Consider the following 26469-nt stretch of genomic DNA (forward strand, 5'->3'; position numbering starts at 1 on the left):
GCAAACATAACTGTATCGTTTAACATGCCAAGAAAGGAGGAACAAAACACTTTAACTTATTTTAGCAGACTTGATATTAAAGCGTCAGTAATTTTATGCTGAGACTTTCAAAAGAAGATATATAAAATACTGATGCACCGTACAGAGCAAGTATGTGTGTGCGTATGTGTGTGTGCAGCGGAGCACCTGCGAGGCTGTCAGGTCGCGTCATTCTCTCGTAAATGTCGTAACTTTGGGGTCCGTAGGGGTCGGTGTTGTGGAGCAGGGAGCGGGGCAGAGTGGAGCTGTAGTGCTGGGGCACGGCAGTCATACTAGCCCTGACTGGAGACGAAGTGTGAGTAGGCTGTTTAGTCAGCGGAGGGTTGACGTTGTCGACCATCGTCAGAGGTGAGCCCATGCGGCCCGAGGGTGACCCTGCTGAGGCCTGGTAGGGTGAGGTGGTGCGGCTAGATCGAGAGTTTGTGGAGCCCATGCGACGCAGTGCAGCGGGGGAGTTTTTCTGAGTGTTGTAGGGTGAGCCACTGCTACCGCCGCCCGTAGTACTGGTTCGCTGGGCAGAGGGCAATGTTGTAGAATAGATGGCGGACAGGGGTTTGGGTTCTGTAACAATGGGGGAGCCGTAGGCACTGCCAACTGAGGTACGCAGGGAACCACGGGAGGGGGACATACTGCTCGCGTAGGCTGGCGAGTGAGAGCGAGAAGGCACTGAGCTGACCCTTCGCATAGCTCGGCCAGGCACTGCTGTTGTGACCTGCAAGCAAGAGAAAAAAAATAAAAAGGCTCTGTGGTTTAGTTTACATTCAGGAGGAGCTATAAAATTATGTACTGTAATAATAATGACATGCTGCATAAAACAATTCATTACAGGGCATGACTTTACTCTGAGACATATTTATTTTCCTTGTGCTCCCCTCCTCTGTTGTGTGACGGCGCTATTTGGTTTCTCAGCATTCTCTATACACGAAGCTGTAAGAAGCGTGATTAGGTTGTGGTGCTCGATCCCTCTGTGCATTAAAGCCATAAATCACTAACAAACTCAACAGCAATTCTGGAGCAATTAAACTTCACGACCCTTCGAACAAGACGTATGATGAGATAAATCTTGACTTAAACAACCGTCAGTACCTGGGCTGAAGCCTGTCCCTCAGCCCTGGCATTCCTCATCAGTGTGCCAGTGCCAGCACCGGGGAAGGAATGCTGCACCCTTAGTTCAGCCTTGCCCAGGTTCTGGCTGCTGAGGTAGCTGCTGCTGGCATCCTGGTAACCACTGTCCGAGTACGAGTTCATCTGAGCTGAGTTACACGAATTCCCTCCAGATCCTGAGAGATAATGAGAGAAAAACGACAGACGAGAATGAAATGCTGGGGGAGAGTATGGAGAGCGGTTAGAGGCACAGGGACACATCATAAAGGGTTTCATAACAGATGTGACCTTTACTTAGGATAGCCTTACTAATGACAAATGGCACAGCAGGGGGGGTGGGTAACAGTTTTGTCAAGCTATTACTCAGTGTGCCATGGTAAATATGGCACACTTTTATACTTTATGCTTATACTGATAACAGTTTATCCTGAAGAATATAACGGTGAAAGACAAAAAATAAAAATAAAGAGTGTAATCATAAGGTATAAAATTAAAGAAAATTGTTTTCAAAACTGGCATCAGTGTAGTGGAACAACGCTGAGGCAAGAGAAAGCGAGCAGAAGAGAGGGCTGCAGAATGTAGAGAGAAGGCAACAACAGACCCTCACTTTCATGAAGGGAGGACTGCTCCGGGGAGTACAGAGACACCTGCTCTGACTCCGTCCTGATGTGGTACCTCGGGGACTGGGAGCTGTCAGTCACCCGAGACTTTGTGTCCCCCAAGGCACAGGCATCTGAGAAGACACGGCAGAGCAGAAAGTCAGGCAGAGAGGTGGAGCTTCAGGTCTGAAATAATCTCACAGTTTTCGGTCTTTGGGACTGAGAGTTTACAATAGTCGTTAAAGCAGTCGATATTTTATGGAACTGAAAGCAAACAATAAGACGGTCATTTCAGCAACATTAGTTTCACACTTGTATACAGTTGGAGTCATTAAATTTTACTACCATACTAATTTGGGAAGTCAAAATTGGGCGGCATGTCACTTCAATTGTGTATACAGCCATGCTCTAAATCGTTTCACAGCTCTAACATTTCCCTGCATCCCCTCTCGCGTCACGCACAGCAACAACGAGCGAGGCAAACAGAAGCCGAAATTAGCTGTCTAATGTCTCTGTGCACAATGTTTCTCCACAGTCACAATCTAGTTAAGCGTGACCAGAGTCAATGGATTCCTCTGCAATCACTAGAACAATTGGCAGTGAATGAAGGGAAGGAAGAAGACAAACATTGGTGGTCTGAATTTGTCAGATCCTGCTCGGTTCGCTAGCGTGTGAATGAAAGCTGAATCCTGTGACTGAGCCGCCTTGTTGTCAAAACTGACCTGTTGAATAAATGTGTTGACATGTAGGCTTTGTGCATTTGACAACCTGGCATCTTGCACTCCCACTTTTGGAGGACTAAAGGTGCTTGGCTATTTACTGAAGGGATTGAGTCAAAGCAGATCAAAGCAGATCTGGGGTCAGACTGTCAGAAAGCACAGTGGGGGTGGCCTGTTGTGAGAGAGGCATCCCCCATGTGGCTTCAGAGAGTCCAGTCTACAACAAACTCTGTGTCAACTGTGTCAGTGCAATTTAATACGTGGATACTCGCTCACATTTTTGTGTATGTATTTTTAAGTTTGCAACAAAGATGAAAAGGCATTTATTAGCCAAAGACATCAAACAACTCAACAATCTGAATTCTGACAGTGACTCTTAGTCTGGTACACACACAGCATGTTGTTTAGGACATTTTGTACCAAGCGCTCACTCTGTCTGATAAATAATATGCCAAAAAGGCAAAATAGATGAGAAACTGGAATAGACACAGAGCGCAAGTGCAGAGCGAAACAGAAGCCTTTTTGATCTGTGTAGAAGATTACACACATAGTGAATCCATTTCGGATAGTTATTTTTTCCCCACAACTACTGACTAAAGAGGAGAGCAGCGGCCACTTCTTACATTTAGGCCCCAGCAGTGAATTTCAAAACTTATTTTAGAGCTCAACATTTATCTCTACCGCTTGCCCTTGCTTTGCTAATCCCACTAGTAGATGTCTAAGCACTCTGCCCCCAATTTTTACATTTTCTTGTCTATTAACAATGCATTAGATAAGAATGTAGAATGTCTGTAAAGTGGGCAGCACCAAGCAGAACCCAAACAATCAACTCGTGTGTTTCCTATTTTCCCCAAACAATTTATTTCCCTGGATTTAAAGAGCATCTTTCTGGTTTGTGTCTCCAGCTAATTAATGTGCTGGAAAATGATGCAGAAACTGGATTTTCAGAGGAAAAGAAAGAGTGACACTGGGACGTCACATATGAGAAAAGTAGATTTTGACACCGAGGCTGAAAATCGATATGAGCACATACAGGATTAGAGCCCAGGTATTAAAGTGAAAAAAAAAAAAAAGTCGTATTACCAATCTACCAAGGATGCAAAAGGCAAGAAAGGGCCAAACAGTGGGGAAAAAAATAAAAATCAATGTTACAAATATTGAAACAGTATTTATTTCAGCACCCAATAATGATTTCGTTTTAGCTGGTTCCTTAGCTTTTGTTTTATTATTGAGACTACTGAGACTATTGAGGCTGTGTGTCCTTGTGTGTACCACTGGTCAATGCTGAGATAATGAAAAATGCTTGGTGTCCTCTGTGGGTGTCTTTTCTTGTATACTGCGGGGGCGATCGTGGCTCAAGAGTTGGGAGTTCGCCTTGTAATCGGGCAAGACACTTCACCCGTTGCCTACTGGTGGTGGTCAGAGGGCCCGGTGGCGCCAGTGTCCGGCAGCCTCGCCTCTGTCAGTGCGCCCCAGGGTGGCTGTGGCTACAATGTAGCTTACCATCACCAGTGTGTGAATGTGTGTGTGTGAATGAATGGATGACTGAATGTGTAAAGTGCTTTGGGGTTCTTAGGGACTCTTAAAGCACCATTTACCATTTACTGCGGGTCCGTACTTGTGAGGACTAAGGTGTTTTAAATGAAAACATAAGTGTTGCATGGACAACGTTGTAGTGGTCAACACTGGCTTGTTTGTAGCTGGTGACACAAATCCCCTTTGGGGTTGTGTTACAAAGGGTAACCGTGGCCACATACCTTCCGTAGCGGCTCCTTGTGGCAAGGGAGCAGCGAAAAGTAGCCAAGTGGGAATGTAGAATAATAATCTTCTAGGATTTGGCTCAGAGTGCCTCTTTTCCCCTTGAAAGCCTACTAGGAATAACCCTTGAAGCTCTTCTCTGAACTGAGTGGTTTCTGTCATATTGCAGGGTTAGTTATAGAACAAAATCCCAGATTTTCCATCAGAAGAGAGCGAGGTTGGTCTCTACCTATGAGCTGCCCATTGAAAGGAAAAAAAAAAAAAGAAGAAGAAGAAACTACTCAAATGGTCATCAAATTCTTTATTGATTTATAATGAGGTGTCAAAACTCGTTATTAAGGGGAGAGGAGAGGTCATCGAATATCATATTTCAGTCAAAACCTGTTTTACCACTCCAATAAATACTTTATTTATGATATGGGCTACATTTTGCTGCACACAACAGTGTTTCATTTGTGTGCCAGAAACCCTCACGCCCACTTTCTATTTGGGTCAATGGGACAGTTATATGGTACTCCTGTGATTCTGTTTTCTAGGACCAGCAAAGCTCAAGTCTGTTGGCTTACAATGTTACATCACAGGTGACGAATTATGCATGTAGAGCCAACACCGAGGGAGCAGCAGCAGGTAAAATATAAAAATGCTCTCCTTTTAAATATTTTTATCTGAACGTTTTACCTCTTTCTGTAAATATAGCTAATTTATCCACCTGAAATAAACACACAAGCACATGTCTCGTGTGAACAAGCTTATTACAGCACTGGAATGATGTATGTACAAATGAATAAATAAATAATTAGAAGAGGTATCACTCCACCCAGCAACATACTGCTATCAATCAGCAATATGTAAAATCTGGGAATTTTTCTCCCTTCTGACATCAAATAAGAAATGACTCTTGAAACCCTAATTGATAGAAATCTATTATAGTTATAGAAAACATCCATCCATGTACAGCCTTATATTTCTGTGTCTTCAAGGCATTGAGGAGGGGTGGAGTGTATTCAAGTGGACAGCTGGCCAGGTGCCTCTGTGATGATCTGACAATAACTGCTGGTTTCAAGCACTATTATTTCACTTTGCAGGGTGGTTGCATTTGCTGTTACATATCAGGCAGTGTCAAAGCTGTAGTGTTTGCCCATTTATTCTGTGATTTTATGCTGTAATAGCTTGTAAAACACACAGCACTGTATACTGATTTTTCCAAAACACATTAAAAATGTCACGGTTTGATATTGCACTTAAAGTTGTTTATTCCCAAATTTTGATCATGTTTTTGTTGACCAGCTAGAGCTATCCCACGAGTCTTGGACAATACAGCGTACAGCCAGGACTGATCTCTACAGCGATCAGCAATAACTTTATGTCTTTTGAAGAACTTGGGACTATGTTAGGCATACCTTCAAAGCATTTTTTAAAAGTATCTTCAACTGTGAAATTTTATACTGGCTGGGCCGTCTAATGACATGAATCTTCCCTCTCAATCTACCTTAGAAGATTTCTTTATGACACAAATTATACACAAAGAATCATTTCACAAAGTAATGCATGGTGAACAGATCTGACCAATGATTTACCCGAGAAAGAAGAGTTATAAGGAAGTTATTCTGGTGAATCGTGAATCTGGTGGTCGGCATGAAGCTGGACACTCTGGTGACAGTGGCAGAGAAAAGGACATTAAAGAAACTGATGGACATTATGGACAATGCTAGGCATCCTCTGCACACGGCCATTAACAACCAGAAGAGTCTGTTCAGTGACAGGTTGCTTCTCCCAAAGACAAGAACTAACAGACTTAAAAACTCCTTTGTCCCACACGCCATCAGACTGTTTAACTCCTCTCTGGAGGGGAGAGGGAGGGGAAACAGGAGGACAAAGGAGGGGGGAACAACTAAGCTGTAGTGCCTCTTCACCTCACTGTGCAATACCTTTTGTGCAATACTTTTGTAAATAGTCAACAGTGCAATAGACCTCAATACTTGAAATGTGCAATTCACTTGTATTTTTATTTTTTATTCCTATTTATTCCCTTCGTATATTTTATTTATATTGTCTCTGTATTTATATATATGTGTGTGTGTGTGTGTGTGTGTGTGTGTGTGTGTGTGTGTGTGTGTGTGTGTGTGTGTGTGTGTGTGTATATATATATAATATTCTGTAACTCTGTAACTTCTGTCGGTGCTGTGCTTTTTTGGAAATCGAATTTCCCAGAGGAACCCACCCGAGGGATTAATAAAGTTCTGTCTAATCTAATCTAATCTGAATCAGAAGTTTATTCGACAATAAATGTAATTGTCTGAATGGATCTCAGCTTCATTATATGTGGGAATGCATCCTGATACTCTTGTTCTTGGTAGAGAGTCTTGTATACATGTAATCAGATCACTGGTGAGGAGGTGCCTCTTCCTAATCCTGAATTATGCTTACTGAATATTTACCCAGATGGGTTTGTGATCTCTAAAATGCCAGGTCTTTACTCAGTTTCTGCTTTATGGAAACCGAACAGTTCACAGCTCCCTCACAGAAGAAAAACAACCTGTGCAATTTTACAATGACTTACAGGAACGACTTATCATTTTGCTTTGGGAAAGATAAGCTGCCTGACAAAAAAGTATGTTTTTCACAAAAAAAGCATTACAAGTTTTGAGGTATTAGGAACACTTTCTGAAGCTTACTGAAGAATAATATTTTAGCAGATGATCCCAACTTTCCAATTTTCCACCTAAACAACAATAACAATCCAATCACTGTATGCTTATCACCTAGCTATACTCTACATATAAAACTGCCTCTGCCTTTTATTTTCAAAACAATTTGGTCATTAAATGAAGTATTAAAAAGTCAAACATGATACTGACATGTTGAACTGCCAGCATGAAGACAAATGCATGTTTGATAAAGAGAAGGGATCGAAACACAAACAGACAGACGAAGCACAGAAAAAGGAGAAAATCAGAATCAGAATCAGAATACTCCATTTCTGGGGTGCTTGCTCTCTTCTTGCAGATGTACGAGGTGCGACTGCACTGACTTTTCCTGAGGCTAAGACAGTTGTTTCTACAGTAACACTTCCCCTCCGATCTCTCAGTCGGTGGAGACGTACGATGGCTCACGAGGCCGATGAGCCTCAGAGAAAACTGTGGCCCATTACACTCTGTGCCACACATTTTGAGTTTAAGTCATTTAGATTGGACAAAGTACATCACCGCATCTGACTATCATTTATCATCCACAACACAATGAGAAATCAATACAAAGAAAAACAATGGCAGCGATTAGTACCCGACTCAGTTGTAACCCTAATGAAATGCATTCAGCATGGAAATTGGGACTCGGGCAGAAAAAGAGAAACCCGTGTGATATTTATATTCCCTCTGCATATGTACAAGGCTATCCCCCAAAGGCTCTTTTGATGGGATCGAAAACAAAAGATTAATGACCACTGCAGAAAGTCAGTCTTCCACTATGCAATTAATAAGCCATGAAAGACATTAGTAAATTTAATCCATTATCTGTTGTCGCCTAAACATCCTTGAAAGATGCGGGCTAAACAAACAGACCAACGGGGTCTTGAGAGAAAGTTTTCTGCTACCTGCCAATGATGGCGTTTCATCTGAGTGGGCAGAAATTGCTTAAGTAACTATTAAAACAAGAACATGCCTGGGGCTGTCAATTGCGCGGTTGAAAACACTTGTATTAGCACAGATTATTGTGGAAATGTAAAACATGTCTGTACTGCACACCATGCACACACACAAACACACAAAATGTACATTTTATCAAGTCTAGATACATGCACAGCCCTTGCTTTGCAAATGGAGAATTGAAAAGCACTTAGCTTAGCCGATATAACTCACTAACACTGCATAAACTGCATGTTGTTCTCTCAGGTTCTAACAGGTCCAACAAGAAAATAATCAGTTTTAAATAGAAAATATTTTTACTAAATACTTTTAGTTTGAAACCTTCAGAGAGCTTATCTGAATAATCCATGTATTGTAGTATGAACGTTAACCACAGCAGTCAGTGCCCTTGAGAAAGTAGGTGAGCCTCGTGGCCCGTAATGTTTTAGCACTGCGGCATGTGTAATTATTAACTAATTATTGACTAATTTCAGGTCTGGGTACAGACTCAAATGGGGGAGTGTTTGCTTCAATTCTTGATTACTCCTGCAAATACGCCGATATAAAAGACACCAAATATAAATGTAAACGGACACAGCGTAAAATGAGAAATTATTTTATGAGCAGCAATAGCATTTCAGTAATTACCTGCAGTTCTCCAAGGTAGGGACTTCTCAGATGAGCTGTGGGGGAGAAAACAAGAAAAAACAAAAACAACAGATGAAAAGGTGAATATATGCACTACGAACCAGAGACACCACAGTGGAAGATATGAGTGACATCATCTGGATGAGACACCTTGGAGCCTCATCTACTTGTGCCTTTTACAACAAGATTAGAGATGGTAATCAGTGCTTTTGAGATAAAACAGCTAGAGGTTCAAAGGATGCTGCCAAAGTGGAGCTGTTTGCATCTCAGATGAAATCTAAATGAGTCAGCTAGCATTTTGTTTGCACACTGCCATAAAAAAGAAAAAAATATATATATACATACACACATACATATACACACACATACATATACACACACATGCAGGACTGGCAGCTGTTTTTCCACATTCATTTCATTCATTTAGTAAATATGCTAAGTCAACGGCCGAAGGATGGAATATAACCTGAAGGGAGCTGAAGCAGCACAGACACATGAGAAACTCTCTCTGAGTAAATCAAAAAGTAATCACATTGTATATTCACACCCTCTGTCTTTAAGCTCAATGTCCTGACATGCTGACATAATCCTGACATGAATACCAGTATTTATTCCAGTGGAGCCTGTATCCCACAGAGGTAGTCACCCTCCAGAGAGTAATGCAGGGGAATAATGATCCAGCCAGAGAGAAATCACAGTTTGGGTCCATTATTTGGGAATAACACAGACCGTACCAAGCAACAAAATCAGAAAGAATCCAGTGACAGTGTGCAGTAATATAAATGGTCTTATACCAATCAACTGCACTGAGCGTTTTTGGCATGAAAGGCATGACACAAGCTTCTAGTACAGTTAGCTTTAGTAGTAAACCCATTTGTCCTAGATGCGTCTGATGTTTGTAGGCTTTACTGTATATAGGAGGCCTTAATTTTCCTAAATTTCAATTTGTTTTCTTTTCCAGGTAGATGACTGAAAGCCTTTTTTCAAAAAATTATTATAATATATTTTGTTTATCCCAAGACTTAAACCAAAGGCTACTCAGTTTTAACTACTTAACTCTATTTAAAGAAAGAGGCCAGTTACAGTTCAGTGCAAATCCTCGATCATGATAGTCCTAAATCCTAACCTAGAGTTCTTATTACAATGCTGAAACTACAACATGATCTGAAACAAACTGAAAGCTAAATTATAGCAGGTAATTTTTTGTTTTAGAAAGCTTCAAATAACCAAAGTGTGGTTACAAAGCTAACTAAAATGTAAGAGACAATTCAAATAACATTGTAGCGGATGGAATGGACTCAAATGAATACAGCTAAGAAGAAAGAGCAGTGTGGAACAGATGAGCAAGTTATCAGGTACTAAATAGGACTCTAAACTTATTATTTTAAGTATGTGTGAACATCAAATCACTGATCAAAGGTAAAAACCACTCACTCTCCTGTTCTAGAGTTAGTTATTACAAGAAACAGAGGCCAAGCAGGAGACCTCGGAGCAGTGCATCAACCCCGTTCTTTTTCAGATCTTCCATTTGCCAATCATTAATATCAAGCAAAGTGTTGCCGCTATTTCTTCCCAGTTAAGGTGACACTAAATGAGCTTTAAGAAGCACTTTCTTAGAATTTTAATGAGCATGCAGGCAATTAAAAAGAGGAAGTTGGGCGAGCTGAGCTTCACTGAAGCATGGGAGATAAAGCAGAAGAATGGCTACCGTAACGATTATGCGCCACCCGTGCTGCATGCTGACCGGCAGGCAGAGCGAAGGCGCTGCTAAGTGAGAGTAAAAGTGCCAATGGTGATACACAACAGGCCTAACTGTGACATGACACTTTATTTCCCATCAGTCCTTTTGGCTAATGAAAGGCTGGCTGGGTGTGGAGGTTGCATCTTCTAGTTAAGTTTGCCAGAGGTGAAGTTTGATGGCCACCCCCTGTCTGCTTGTACAAATGAAGGCGGAGGCCAGCTCTGGAGGTGTCGCGAAATGTAATGACTCCAATCCGAACCCCTCAAGTGTGTTGTCACCTCTGCTGTTGTCCTGCTGTGCTATTGAACCAATCAGTGTGACCTCAATTCTCGAGGCTAATCTCCATTCACTCGCAAATCCCGAGCCACAACCATATCATTCGTCTTCTTACTTGAAAGAAAAAAAAAAGAAAGGTGTGAAAAGCAATGTTGTATGTTTTCTTTATAGGGTCCTAGGTGGTTTCAGTCTCTCAGTCTGATGTGTTTATATTTACATGTACATATACAGGCTTTAAAACATCATGCATTAGTCTTATGTTAGCATAAGACTATCTACAGCAGTAGATTTCAGGTGAAGATGAGTTGTCGGGCATCCATGATGGTGGGGGGGAAAAGGCACCCAGTCAAAAGAAAATGCAAGAGACTGAAAACAAATCAGAAAAAAAGCCCTGCACACTTAACTCGCAGAAAATTGAATTTAATGCTTTTTCAAACAGACATCACAAAGCTCAACCAAAACACTGATTGTGATCTGCATGATGAGAGCAGGGCTGGATGATTAGAGGCAAATATTTAGGTGGGACTTTGCCAACAGACACTGGGAATAAATTAAGTTTAAATAATAAAACGCATCCTAAACTGCAGACTTGGCTGTTTGCTAATAACATTGTTTCAAACTTCATTCAAACTCAATTAACTTGTTCAGAGGGTCAGACTAGGCTGGCTAAATTTTAAGAATGTGCCCATACCAGGCATTTCTGCTTCTATCCATGTACCTTGTCTCACATTCAAATACTCTTGCAACTCTTTCCTACTGGAATAAATGGAAGATGCAAATCCTGATGTTTGGTAACAGAAAAGAAGGAAAAGCGGGAGGAAGGCTGGATCAGTCCTGCAGACAGATACATATTTTGCTGACTTTAGTTACCATATTTATGTGAATTTGTATCTTTTGTATTTTGTTAACATTTAGGGTTGCATTTTCTCTCTGTGCCTACACTTGTTCCCTCTGGATGCTCCACTTTCTGCCCACAGACTAAGCCAGCATTCCTTTTACCTTAATACAAAGGAAGTTGGACACTGGAACTGGTAGTGATGTCATACCCAACTTGACCATAATTCAGTAGCAGTCAGAAAAAAAGGCTTTGTTTTCTCTCCATATCATGGTAAACAAATTTTGCCATCAGTAGCAATACTTGGGTATGAACACAATGTACAGGTTAACTAGTGACACATGCACAATAGTTTTACAGTCTTAAAACCATTTTTGTTGCAGCTGCCATCTCGAATTGCAAAATCGAGGTTGGTGTGGCTACTCAGACTTCACCGAGCGGAAAGCCTGACACCACTTCAAATGGAAGGCAGCAGAAAAACAAACTTTTGAGTTCGACTAGTAATTCTGAATTGTACATGGGTGTGAATGTGAATCTTTTGTTTGTGTTAGGCCTGTGATTGACTGGTAAACCACCCAAAGATGTACTTCTTGCTCAAATTTGGCTGGGATAGCCTCTAGCGCCAGATGCCCCTGCTTTATTTAAGCATTTTCTTTTTTTAATTGATGGATGTTCTGTTGTGCTTGGCTCAGGTATGGCAACAAAATGTTGAGACAAACATGTAGATAGCACTAACAAAATGCAGCTGATGGATCCAAGCAATCCAGGTGGTGCTTGCATTTTTTTAAGAGCACAGGCATGTCAACATAAAGAGATCTCTGACAGTTTGGTTCAGAGAGCATATCAACCCAAAGACACTGCATACTGAACAGTTTGCAACAAATGCATGTTCCATTACATGCACAACACAGAATATGGCGCTAAAAGATAAAATGAGTGAATGGAAGGCCAGTAAAATGTCATAATTTGTGGGCAAGAGAAGTGCAAACAGCAGCATTAGCAATGTGAAAAAAAGAAAGATTTCTAAAGCGGTAAAGAGGTATCCGAGTTGTATCTGAGGCAAGATAAGTAGGTGACTAATAGCTATGAAGACAGAAACAGCATACTACTATCGTAGCAAATACACGGAAAGCCTTAAGTCCCAAGCTGACAGTCCTAACAACCGAGGTATAGGGCAAGCCTCATTAAAATCAAACCACAGCAACAACCTGTGTCTGCCAATTCAGTCGAGTTTTTTCTTGTGACGCTTTTTAAGTGACACTTAGCCTACAACGAGACGACTGCATGTCCAACATTGCCTGGGATTTTGGTATTTGGCTCATTTAATCCACCAACTACTCTGAAAAACACTTTGTTTTGCAAGCCAAATGTCACTTATGGACCAGTGGATCAAGACAATGAGCTGAAAGCTACACAAAACAGATTTGGGTGATATTTTCATTGTGTCTAGCACACACAAGATTTGATATTTTAGGGAATAATTAGGTTGAGTAAACAAAGACTGCTCTGTCCTTAAGCTTTATTCCCAAAATTAATTTTGATATATGAATCATTTTATAAATATTCCCTTGTGTGGACGAATAAAGAACAACCATAGTGTGGTTGGACTCATTAAAACTGTGCTCCAAACAACATTTTTCTGAAAGAGGAAATTAAAGTAATTACTGGGGCTGTGTATAATTCAGAGAGCTGTTGTCCACACCTCTTTGGCAGCACTTAAAGCCGCTGTATATCTGCACCCCTCTAAAAAAGGGACAAAGGGGAAATGGACACTTACTGAGCAGTGCTGGTAGGTGAGTGCTTTTTAGAGTTATGCAGGCTAGAGTGCAAGAATGCACTATCTAAGGGCATAGGGCTTATTATCAGAAAGCCAGAAAAGTTCAGAGAGCCATTAAAGCTACTTTTGAAACAAAGTGTCATGTATCCAGATATATCCCAATTGTGTTACGGCCCATTTGAGAGTGAATGTAGCAACATGCCATCAGAATTTATATTCACTGACCACTTGTGAAGAAAATAGCTCGCCCCCCACTCATAAAAAGCACTATACAGAAGGATGTAGTATGTAAGAGATTTAAGCTATTAGATAAACATAGATAAGGGTAGGGTGGAACCTTACACTAGAGCTACAACTCCTGTCATCCTTACATGCCCATCTAGAGGGCATAGTATGGTGCAAGATGTTTAAGGAGAGGCAGCAGCAGCTCTGGTGTTTCATGCATGTAGATGTATCAGAAGCTTGAAGAACCACCTGTAGCAGCAATAATTAGAAGTAGTTGTTTCTTTTTGGTTATATGATGAAGATTAAAAAAAGTAAAAATACATGTGTTTACAGGAGTACAGTGCAACAAAAAGATGACTGTACCTTAGCTCTGACCACATGATCCAAACAACATAATGAGTAAATAGCACTTTTCTGTCATTTCTGATCACTCAGGCCACTTTGACACTATTCGTGCAGGACTTTTAGCATTTCTCCTCGGCACACACGCTCATTAGTTTGAATTTGGGGTTCAATGCGTTGCCTAAATACACACTTGTAGGAGCCGGGAATCTAACCACCGATCTTTCAAGTGCAAAGACAGTTTACATAATTTGTGATCTCATCATTATTTTTATAGCGGCACTCAGGAATCAAACCTTACAAAGAGACATAATACTTAGGACTAAACCAGACAGAGTACAGCTCGGTTAACTGCAAGTAAAATACTCGTAGTATAGCAGTATGCCGTTTCAGTAAACCAGACATTCAAAGAAAATGAAAGACACAAATAACTCCCATCATAACTCACAAATTCTCTTACTCTCATTTCAGCTTAAGATACTAAAAGTGCAACTATAACAGGATTCATGTTTACGATGCATGAACTTTTACCATTGTCACGGAAACCTCGGTACAAATCAGTTTTGAAGTGCTTCATTTTTAGTTTTAATTTAAAAAAAAAAACAACAACAAAAAAAAACTCGCCATCAAAAACAGAACATTAAAAAACAAACAGTAATACAACTTTAATTATCAAGCGTTTACACCAATTATTGTTTCTCTCAAACAGGAATAATTTAGTCATAGTCCTGTGTTTGTGACAGTAACATTTACAGTTACGTTACGTGACAAAGCCCTAAAAACAATAATAAACATACTGTGCAAGTATTTTGGTTTGTGCATTTGCAACTGTTACTGCTCATTGCCTCTATTGTTTCTGTCGCTGCAGAAGGTTTGTTGTTTACATATGACAGAAGAGGACCATGGATGCATTTTACAGCAGAAGACAATAAGACTGCTGTTAAAACTTCGTTGCAGCTGCCTTGTGAGGCTGTTGAGATATTTCAACGTTATATCGAGCCTTACAAATGAACCTGACATGTGTGAGCCACAGCAGACAGGACAGAATGTGCGGTCACTGAGGTGTGATGATCAGGCAACCTAGTGTCTTTGCTGATGAAGTGGGAACGCGCTCACAGAGCCAAGTCACTCACAGCAATGCGTCGCTGAGAAAACAACACCTCACGATCATGCGTGCTCACACATATAAATGCATACATACATACGCATGCACATGCAAGGACTGATTCTGTTCATCTCAGATTAAAGCACAAGACGGAGAAATATTTTAGATTCATAGTCCAATCACTGAGCATCATTGAGCATACTGGGATGCTCCATCACAATGCTATAATGCCATAAGGTTATACCACAGAGTATGGCCACTGCTGTGAAGGATAGAAAAGCCATGTGTTGGACTGTGGCTTCCTCCGTGTGTGTGTGTGTGTCTCTCTTCTCATTACCTGCTGCTACCAGCGCCTGGTGACTCAGCTCCGAGTCTGCATCTTTCCAGCTGATTGGCCACAATCTGCCTCTCCACTTCCAGCTCCCTGGTTAGCCGCTCAAACTGAAGCTCCTGCACATAAACACAATAAAGACAGTCGGGGGACCAAGGGTCAGAAATACATTCTCGCTCAAAAGAAATATGGACTTCGATTGGCAAATATGAAAAATATGAAGTCAATATGGGAGGGGAAAGTTAACAGTTGGCAGCCTGCTCCATGTCATTGTGGTTCATCACTGTGCATAGGTTAATGATGAGATTACAGAGATCTCCTTAGAGAGACGCAATCACGAATATTTCATTTTCCAAGCATTGAAGAGAACACACAATAGCTAGAAAACAAGCTGCTTCTTTCTTACTATAATGATAACAGCACGTGTATGTAAATAGTCCCATCTATTCCTTAACAGCTGAATTAAACCTTCCACCAACATCTTCACACATACAGCGATTATTAATATCTTTAGGTTTTTAAAAGCTATTTATTATAAATTCAAATTCTTTTGGTTTTTGTAAATATATTCATTTCATCATGTCCACCCAAATGCAATGTTGCATTCTCTGTAACTGTAAACAGCCAAGGTTTTGTCATCTGACTGCATAGATTGGTTTAACAAGATATTAAAAATAACCAGATAAATTAGCCGACCATGTCTATGCCATATGTGAGCAAAGTGAAGAGCACCACAGGCATTAATTAATAAACATAAAGGCCTCATTTTAAGGTAATAAAACAGTAATCTTTATTAATGAAGTGATTATGCACTTACAAAAAACATTACTGTGATTATTGTTTTCTATGTCTTTCAACAGATCCCTATTATTTTTACACACTGTAGGCAGTAAGTCCCAAACAGTTAATGCAACTATTTTATCAAACTCCTTACATGTCGACTGTTTTACTTGAAATCCTCTGTGATGATGTCAAGAGCCAAAATTAGAAATATTGTCCCCTGTCCAAAAACGTATGGAACAAACTGTATGTACTTGGAGCCTACACAGCAATGCAATTTTCCAAGCCCACACAGACAGACAAGCACCACTTCAATAGGTGATATTTGGCCTAGGTGACACTGTTCCTATGGGAGTTGAGGAGAAATCAGCATTTGACTAATTATCTAGCCTGAACAAGGCCATTGCTTGCACAGATCTCTAGCTCCAAGCACTGCATCATGACAGTCATAAGACACACACAAGGTCTTTGGTACAGACTAAATAACTGCACACATACACCCATTTGCATATTTTGGGTTGGTTTTTTTTTGGTTTTGTACTCACCACACTGCTAGGATAGCAGCAGAGCCTACACTTGCTTTTTTCTTCCAAGAGACCTCAGTTAACATAACTCAGTATATGAATAGGACAATCGTTCCCTCGCTATCCTTAAAAGCTTGTTGCAGTTTCTGCATACATGCGTACGCTAGAACCTCTTTGGGTCCGAATGACATCGACGAGGATCTTTGTGGACAATCCGTGTGTCTGCCAATTCTTTGTAACCACACAATGGACCAACAACTACGCCTTTCAGGTGAAACCGAAGCAGACTTCACTGAAATACAACAGGAATAACACTTGGCTTTGGGGTCCGCAATGTCCGTGTCCTTAGAGTGTAATCCTTTCCTTAGCCATTCCAGTAATGCGCACAACCACGGTCAGTTTTATTCGCAGCCAGCTAAATCTACACACGAACACATTACCTGCCTATCACCTCCTTTTGTGACCTGACTGAGGAAATTTAGTCAGTTTAAAGCACCAAGACCAGCCTACTTTTCACACCTACTCTTCCCTGGGGGTGAACTGAAACTTCCCTCTACATTGTAGACATGTTCTGCCCACCCCTCCCCCAAACTATTACTTTGTACTCTCCACTGCTCACCTCTTTCCTGAAATCTACCTCAGTTGCAGATATGTGAAGCTTGACTTCAGTGAGAGAGAGTAAGCGGGTAGGAAAGCTGTTATGTTCTACTTCCTTGTGGAACCCTTATTTGTAAAGCACTTCAAACACAACACAGTTGATCCAAAGTGCTTTCAAGGCTCACAAAAGAAGAAAAAAAGGAAAAATGGAAAAGAAAATAATGGAGGTAAAAATGCAGACAGTAAAAGTATTAGCAGCAGTGATAGAGGCACATGGTTACACACAACACTAAGTTAAAAAAAAGAAAAGAAATCCAGCTACAAAACCAGAGCTACTTATCTGAAGTCAAAGGCTGAGGGGTAAACAAAAAGTAAATGCATGATTTAGATTTTTAAAATATATACTGGCAGTTCTATAAACTAAACAATCATGTTTTGTCACTCATCTCTGATTAAATTTCACTTTGTCTGGTATTCATATTTTAAATTTGATTGGCTCTTGACTGTCATTGCTGAGACTCAAGTTGCAGATTAGATTGTGTCTTTTTATATTATACTAATCATTTATTTGCCTAGCACAGGCGGACTTTTGTAGGAAGACTCTCCAGGAACAAAACAAAAACAATCACGTCATCGTCTCCTCGTTACTGGTACAAGCATATGCCTACAAGCTTGCAGAGCGCACATACAGCAAAGCAGGACGGAAACAGGGTGGCCACAGCAACACTTTACTTAGAGGAAGAAATGAGCCATCAATCCTTTCTGTGACACATAACCCCTACTGAGAGATTTAGTCGCATGAAAATTGCCAATTTCAACCCTTCATCCCAACCAGTCACTCCCGTTTCCATTCTCAGTTTTCTTGTGACAGATGGAGCTAAGTGTAAGCAGTCAAAATACAAATATTGAAATGAATTTCTGAACTAGACATACGCAGATTGTCAACGGGTTTGATACATTCTGACACAACATTCATTTTAAGAAGTTAGCTGTTACAAAATAGCTACTGATAAAAAAAATAAAATGCACACAGAGCGCGAAGGTTACCAACAATACAGGCCGTTCTCTCATTCAAGCCCCAGGACTGAACACCATTCAGACCAACACGGCAAAACCAAAACTGGGGGTGGGTCCACTGCATGGGTCAACTCTCGTCAGTCACCCTCATCTCGACCATGGTTGAAAGAGGTTGGTACAGTACCCAGCACCGCAATCGAGAGGGAAAAAATTAATTAAACTAGCGTTTAAATGTCAAGTGGTTCACTGCAGATTGAACACGTGCTGCATCTGCAGTCTGGAGGTGGTATAAGTGATCACCAATGTGGCAGAGGGCTAGTTTATATAAGAAGAATTTTCAGAGGAAACAAGTAGTAAGAGTTAAGAGAAGGATACTGAATGCTAGTGACAACTGTGTGAGTCACAAGCAGAGAGAGAAAAAGGTGCAGTGATTCAAACAGAGCCCCATTCCTTCTGATACAAATCTTGAATTACTCTGGTGTGAGTATGGCACCTGTGCACAGGAAAGAGAACATAAGGTGACAGTGACATTTATAGGGGAGATAATTCATATGGACACACAAATATATTCATCAGCCACCTCGCTAAAACCCCACTGGACCACCTTTTGCTTTTAGAGCTGCCTTAATTCTTCACAGCATAGATTCAACAAGCTTTTGGAAACATTTCTCAAGAGATTTCAAGGAAATCCACATTGGCCTGATAGCTTCACACAGTTGCTGCTGATTTTTCGGTTGCACATCCATGATGCGAATCTCCTGTTTCACCACATCCCAAAAGTGCTCTGCTGGATTGAGATCTGGTGCCTGTGGAGGTCATTTGGGTATAGTGCCCATTATGGTACTGGAAGCAGCAATCAGTAGATGGGAACATTGTGGTCACAAAAAGATGGACAAAGCCAGAATATTCAGGTAGGCTGTGGCATTTAAACAATGCTCAGCTAGTACTAAAGGGCCCAAAATCTCCCACACATTTATGCACTCACCAGTAGTCTATACTCCAAATTCTGACACTATCATCTGAATATTGCAGTATAAATCGAGACTCATCAGGCAAGAAAACATTTTTACAATTTGCTGTCCCAATTTTGGGCAACTTATAGCCTCAGTTTCCTCTTCTTAGCTGAAAGGAGCACCACCTGGTTTGATCATTTGCTGCAGTGGTGCATGCCCTTCAAGGTTTGATGTATTGTACGTTTATAGATCCTCATCAGCATATCTTGGTTGTAAAGAGTGTTAGAGTTAATTTGCCTTTCCCTTAGTTTGAAGCAGTTTGGTCATTTTCCTCAGCTGTGGCATCAAAAGCCATTTTCACCCAAAGAAATGATGCTGAGAAATCCCATTAGATCAGCAGTTTTGGACCAACCCAGCTAGCACCAATAACCACGCTATGTTTAAGGTCAATTAAATCACCTTTACTCTGCATTCTAATTAAACTTTATCAGGTCATTTTTTACCACATATACATGCCTAAATGAACCGTATTGTTACCATGTGATGATGTGGCAAATTAGATATTAAATACTGCTATTAAGCAGGTAAAAAAGGTCTACCTCATAAAGAGCATGGTGAGTCTGTATAAAACATCGAGGTGACAGGACCGTTCATATATTTAAAGCGCACACTCCCACTAGCAGTGATAGTCTGGGAGCATTGGGTCAAGGCCTGGCTTGATACAGTCAAATATAAATGAGACTAATACATAGACATATGTGCAATTTCATCCATGTATAAACCTAAATTAAAAAACAATAATCTTGCATGGGTATAGCTTGAGTTATGAATGTTTTATGCTTCCTTTGGCAGATGCTTATGGATAAGACTCAAACATATGGTGAGAAACACGCACCAAACTGTTTTGTTTACTGCCTGAACGAAGAGTGATTTGAGAGATTTCCTGCTCCTGCAAATGTCACTCTTCTTGGCCCAGCAGTTCTATGCCTTCTTTCTCCTAAGCTCATAATCCAATTGTTTTATTTGGCAACGTGCGTCCTTCTCGAGTCCAGCAACTTCATCTCAGGCTGCAAAGTTTTTTATTATACATTGGCACGTGTAAGCAAAACAGACACAGTTGTGTCTTTTTAAATACTTCACAGAAACTGGCTGCTCTTTAATCCCACTGATGAATTGGTCTATGATCTTGATCAGGCACAGCACAGAGAGACATCTGCTGCAGCCATAAGGCTGTCACTATTGATATTCAGAGTTTCTCCCAGCCTATAGTAGGTGGACACACTGCCTGCAAGCCCACCCCAACCCTGTTGTTTTCTTACTATGGAGAAGCATGGAGACAGTCCAAAGTTTCCAGCTTGGAGCTCTGTCTTCCAGGTATTTTCTCCTGTTTGACAACTTAATTTATGGTACTGAGTGAATCTCCGTAGAGCTTACGCCTATGCCGTGGGCGATGTCGTTGTTTGCATTCATGCTTTTGCGCTGTGATCTCTGCATTGCTCTGCTGTTATGAGTGAAACCGAGCTGATCGTGTTGAATTTGGATCTAATAAATCTTGAACAAAGCGTTACGTTTTTTCAGGGACGCGGCAAGAACTCAGAGCTGAGTCCATACACGACTGCCAGAGCTATGAAAATAAGAAAATCTGAATATGCCTGAGGCAGCACTGCTATTGCATTAGCAATGTGAGCAAGCTAGATACAATTGCAACCCATTACTTTTTGTTATTCTCTTTGTGCTAATCAATATACTGTGCTTACATGACATATTATTATAAATACACTTATCAGTGCTGTTAAGATCTGCTACACAGTGAATCAATGCAATGTTTCTAGGACACTGCACATCAGGTTACCATGCATGTTACAGTGTAGGTTACAGTGCTTTTCTTGCACACTGTTATGACTGTAGATAGATACGACAATCCAATGATCCAATAATCAATTCAAGACGGATATATAAATAGTCAGGCATTAAAACAACAAGGCATCATTCTTGTCATGCTGAGAGAATGGCCTCTCAGTTGGCACCAAGAATTGCTGCCATAAATGCCTCTTTATTATCACATCCTCAGGCTCTGCTTAGCAAAAAAGTGTTTTAGAGCTTTCATTTTTTTGCACACATTTCAATAGACTTTCCCCTATCCTGCACGAGTCATTAAGGCTATTATGAACATGACTTCAGTGCGTCTATAATTACCTTGTTATAACAAAGGGCTGTGTGCCAAAATGGGACCCATGGTCTGATGAAAAAAAAAAGGGACAAGGATCAGTCTCATAAGTGGGGCTCATATGAGCCAGAGAGAGCGAGGAAGAGAAAGAAAAACGAGAAAAGTCACTGCTCTGTGGAATTAATATATTTTCTTTTCACCCCAGTACAATAAGGCCAAGCACAGCAGTAATGACCATTAGAAACTTGTTAAGCTTAAACAAAGATTTTGGGCCCAGCCTAAGCTTCTATTGGTATCAAGTGGAAGGAGACGATAGGGACAACAGATGACCAATTTTCATGTGCCAACAGGGCCCTACTAGTAGGGCTGGGCCATATTATACCGTTCACGGTAATACCGGTATAATGTTAGGCAACGATAGGAAAATGAAATATCGCGATAGAATGGGAGTAAAACGCGCATGCGCAGTGCCTTTGTTTTCATACGCACATGGCCGATTGTTGAGTGAAACAGATGAACCAGAATTGGTTTGTAAAAATGGTGCAACTTCCGTGATGTGGAACTGGTTTGGTGTTTGTCCATCAGATACACAACAAAGCACATTTTTTTGCAGAACATGCAAGCAGCCGTTGTTATTGTCATATTTGTCGGACTAAGATGCTCTTAAATCTGGGAGTAATCTGGGTCCTAAACTCCGTATACTTCAGGTCAAACAACACTGCAGCATCACTTAGAGTTAAAAACTGTCTAAATTCTTTCATCTTTAATAAAACGATCAGCATTGCTGCTTTACCAGGTGTAACTATAAAGTTTAACTTCCAGGCATCCATGAAAACAAAAGTTATTACATTTAACGGAGTTAGAAGTTAGCAGGAAGCTAGCGGAAGTTAGCTCGCTAGTTTCGCTAGTTACCTAAGCATGATATTGCATGTTCTGACTGAGAGATTTCTGAAAAAAATCAAACGTACAGCTCTGCTATCACTTCCAACATAAATGAAGACAGGAAACTAAACAGCAGCGACGTTTGCAGGGTTACTGAAGTTGGGCTAGCTGGTATATAATGATGTGCTACGTGATCGCTAGCGACACAGCTATGTTAGCATAACATAAACAGTGAAGCTGAAGGACGAACACTAACACTTTTCCACTTATAAAAGTTAACGTGAAGGTTCTTCATGGTTAGAGACAAATGCAATCGCATGGCAGGATGCTGTAAACGGACCAAACTTCAGTCAGGAGAACAACTGAGATAATCCATCCACAATACGAGGTTAGTCATTAATATACTGCAGCAACATGGGAATAGAGCAGCTGCCAGAGAATTCAACATTAATGAATCAATGGTACAGAAGTGGAGGAAGCAAGAAGAATGAGTTTAATAAAGTTTGATTTATCTGACTGCTTTGTTTCGCTTAATGTGCCTTATAATCCCGTGCACCTTATGGTCCGAAAAATACGTACTGCACACTGCAGTTTAATGTTGCAAAGCACCTCTTTTTAACTTCAGTGGATATTATACATGGTTATGCTCAGGATATGTCAGCCCATTTCTACTGGAAATGCTTTTTGGTTAAACTTTCAGCAAGGAATTTGCATTTGCACTGTTACATTTTTATAAAGCTTTAATGTACATAAAAACCAGCTTCTTGTTTAAGTGAAAATAAATGGAAGGTTGTCTTTTTGCGCTAGTAATGTTGTGGAGTTGTATTTTGTCTCGCATCAATTATATCGTCGGTTATATCGTTACCGCAAATTTTCAAATATATATCGTGATAAATATTTTTGGCCATATCGCCCTGCTCTACCTACTAGTGCTTTTATTTGTCATTACAATGAGCTTGTTTGGCCTGATCTGCCTGTAGTCACAGTGCTGAATCAGATCCTGTCCCCTTGTGTCCTTAAAAAGGCCCTAAAGGAATAAATGACACGTGGCAGAAGATCATGCTACAAACGTACACTCTCCCACGTCCTATCTAGGGGTCCTGCTGACAGTACAGACCCATCAGAAATGCCTGAAGTGGCTTAACCCCAATGCTGCATCAGCATACAAACAGTGTATAAATAAAAGAAGCTTGCGCACACACAGACACACACATCTCAAATGTCATGTAGCTTCATTAAAAAAAACAAAACACTGACTTACACATGCCTTTAAAAAAAAAAGAATGACTTCTTCGCAAACAGCATACTTCTACAACACAAAGAAAACAAACTACAGCATGAACCACTCCAACTATAGTGTAAACCTAAAACACATGTGCACACTACACATTTTTTCTTTTTTTAAAAAACAGAAAGAATAGTAAACCCTTTCAGCAAACATATCAAACATTGAAATGCTACTTTTCATGAACTTACAACAGTAAATACACCATATGTGAAAGTTTGTGCATCCTACTGAGTCAGACCTGAGTGGGCTCCTTTTAGTCTTGAATTTATAAAACATTTTCATTTACAGATCACTGCTTGATATTTTCAAGCATCCCACTTAAAACCCTAACCACAGTTTTTTAAGGGTGCTAAATGTTAGGAGGCTACTCCCATTACTTTAAGCAGTGGAGTTTGCAGTATCATTTGGGTTCATTGTCCTACAGTAGAAGCCACCCTGGCTCCACTGCGGACCTAAAGCATTATATTTTATAATACTTGTCCATAGCACTGCCATAACAACTCTGGCCTTGTGCTGCTTAGCAGCCATTAATTAACTTTAATTTACAATCTTATTCAGGAGTCAATGGTTGTAAATGTTGTTACAACAACATTTAAATAGTCAGAATTCATTAGCTTTGGAAACATCATCATCTAAAAATCCTTAATGACCATTCACGAGCTGCCTTACATGTCCTAAGGTCAATTAAAAACAGATGAGTTCATTAACTTCTGACACCGTTTGCATAAAATTTTAAACATGCCACAATGTACTCTATTAATCTGTATATTATTATTACTTTTTACATTCATGAATTAGTAACAGTGTACTGTATTTATTTATGTCTTCACTTCAACAAAAACCCAGCAAGAATATTCTGCATCCAGCATCACCTTGGTGAGTATTTCTGCTTACAACTTTCAATTTGGGAAACCGGAATACATCATTCCATCCATTTTAATGCATATCTAATGCTTTGAAAGTTCAGGTGTATCACTGTAAAGATTGATTGTAGAGGAATGTTTTACATCAAGTCGTAATGGGTGAAAGAGCCCGACCAATATGTATCCGTCAGCCAATATTTGCCTATAAAACATTTCAATTTATTGTATATGCTGTCGAATATATGCAGATATGACTAATACTTTCATCACTGTTTGTAGCATATGTAGCAGAGCACGTACAACAGCCGAGCAGGAGGTGGTGCAGAGTCAAGTGATTTCTTCAGGGCAACTTGCTAATTAGTAAGAGATGTGGTTAATATCTGATCTGACTGTCAGTCAGTGAAAGTGTAGGATGCACAATCAATTGCAGCATTTATATCCATTTTAGGTAACTGATATAGACTGTCCACTTAAAGAATGTAACAAAAATATGATTGTTCATTAAGGGGCAATGGGCCCTGACAGCTCAGCACCCACACTGCAGTGTTGCAGACACAACTACGCAGTGGGAGAATGACAGCAGAGGTTATAGGATTTCTGCAGCAGCAGGGACAGAAAAGCAGGCCTGAGGTGTGAGCGAAGAGAACAAGCCTCAGAGCAGGCTGTGCGAACAGACCTGGAGGAACCACGCAGGGAATTTACTTACAAAACCTGCCACAAAGTCACCTTGCTAAATACTAAGGTTTTAGGAAACTGGCTGCAGCAGCATGCCACCATAGCAGAATTGTAATAGCTATGTTGCAGAGAAAGACATTTATAAATACAGTAAAGTGGCTTGCTGAGGTAAGAGAATATAAGCTATAGGTGAATCACGGGGAAAACTACTTTACCACCCACAGCTGTTCCAGAGCTTTTTATAATGCAAAAGCTCATTATATGACAAAAGTCCACAGTTATACTAACAAATAATAATGGAACAGCAAGCTCACAATAGAACATCATTTCTGCTAAGACTTTTATTACAACATTACAAGCTTTTAAAGCGAAAACTTGCTGAGCTACTAAAATCATGTTTGACATTCTTCTATAGAGAATAAATTGACTTAACTGTCTGTAGACAGATATGGAATTCAAGGTCATAGCAGGATTATCCTGCAGTAGAGGATTGGCTCCATGAACATTTGGATTTCTGGTACAGATCTCGGTCATTCCTGCCATCTAATCTAATTCTATGCTGTACCAGTACATTTTTACTACTTATGGCTCTGTTCACTGAAACCAAGGTTATTGTGGACATTATACTGATGTCAGATTGCTTGAGTTATTTCATTCATAATTCTCTTTTAATTCCGTGAGGTTAAATCTCTTTAACCTGGTACGTTCATCACATGTTAAATCACATCTTGGGCACACAAAACGTCTCCTAACATTACAATATTTTCTCAGCTACAGTTTTTTTATCCAAACTTTTGGCTTTGTATGCGAGTGGACAGGCACACAGTTCTGGCTATGAGTACAGCAGCACCACTCGCCTGCTGTTCAAACCTACTGTGCGCAGAAGACAACCAATCAGCAGAAAGTTGGTCAAATCCTTTTCTAATCAGTGGATGATCTAGAGACTGCACCACTAATTATTTTGAGCTTTGAATTATGCAAAGCTAGTCTAGTACAGTTCAAACATTAGAGCTGGAAATTAGCATAATAGGTTCTCTTTAAATATGCATGCAATCTAGTAATCAACATGCAACAATAAATTGAATGCTTCAGTTAGTAAATTATTTGGTGGCAATTAAACTATATTCCCTGTGCTAATGATTTGACGTTCTGAATATAGAGCCACCTTTTGCAGAACATTAAACATTTGCCTGAACTTACCTCACATCAGCCCATCACAGCTAGTTTGAAAGTGAACCTTGTACAAGTGTCTAAAAGATAATGTATACTGAAAGATTCAGTTAAGGTAAGAATGATTTTTAAATCATTTAGAAGATTTTAAGAAATCCTGAACAACGCATGCATAGATGCATCCACACACCCAACTGCTTGGGGTCTGGGTCGACGGGCAGCAGTCTAAACAGAGATGCCCAGGCCTCCCTCTCCCCAGCTGCCACCTCCAGCTACTCCAGGGGGTACACCGAGTTGATCCCAAGTCACCCTAGAGATATCATCTCTGCAGTGGATCTCCCCACAGGAGGACATTCCTGAAACACCTCTTTCTAGGTGGTGTCTGAGGGGCATCCAAGTAATCTCAAGTGTCTCTACTTTACTCTGAGCCC

The 26469-nt window shown here is 40.4% G+C and overlaps 1 protein-coding gene across 5 annotated transcripts in view; it reads right to left on the reverse strand.

Moving 5' to 3' along the window:
- The window catches only part of LOC101470620 (plakophilin-4), a 92194-nt gene that overhangs the window by 30254 nt on the left and 35471 nt on the right, over positions 1 to 26469 (reverse strand). For 3 of the 5 annotated variants that reach the window (XM_023152635.3, XM_012920299.3, XM_004555388.4), the window contains exons 3-7: positions 15129 to 15241; positions 8491 to 8525; positions 1745 to 1876; positions 1126 to 1319; positions 187 to 751 (exon numbers count right to left, since the gene is read on the reverse strand). In XM_023152635.3, coding sequence (XP_023008403.2) covers positions 187 to 751; positions 1126 to 1319; positions 1745 to 1876; positions 8491 to 8525; positions 15129 to 15241 — 1039 coding nt within the window. The remainder of the gene's footprint in view (positions 1 to 186; positions 752 to 1125; positions 1320 to 1744; positions 1877 to 8490; positions 8526 to 15128; positions 15242 to 26469) is intronic. The other 2 variants (XM_014408274.3, XM_012920300.3) reach the window with 1 other exon arrangement.

This window comes from Maylandia zebra, linkage group LG16 (genome assembly GCF_041146795.1).
Source record: "Maylandia zebra isolate NMK-2024a linkage group LG16, Mzebra_GT3a, whole genome shotgun sequence".
In the NCBI taxonomy this organism is placed as follows: Eukaryota; Metazoa; Chordata; class Actinopteri; order Cichliformes; family Cichlidae; genus Maylandia; species Maylandia zebra.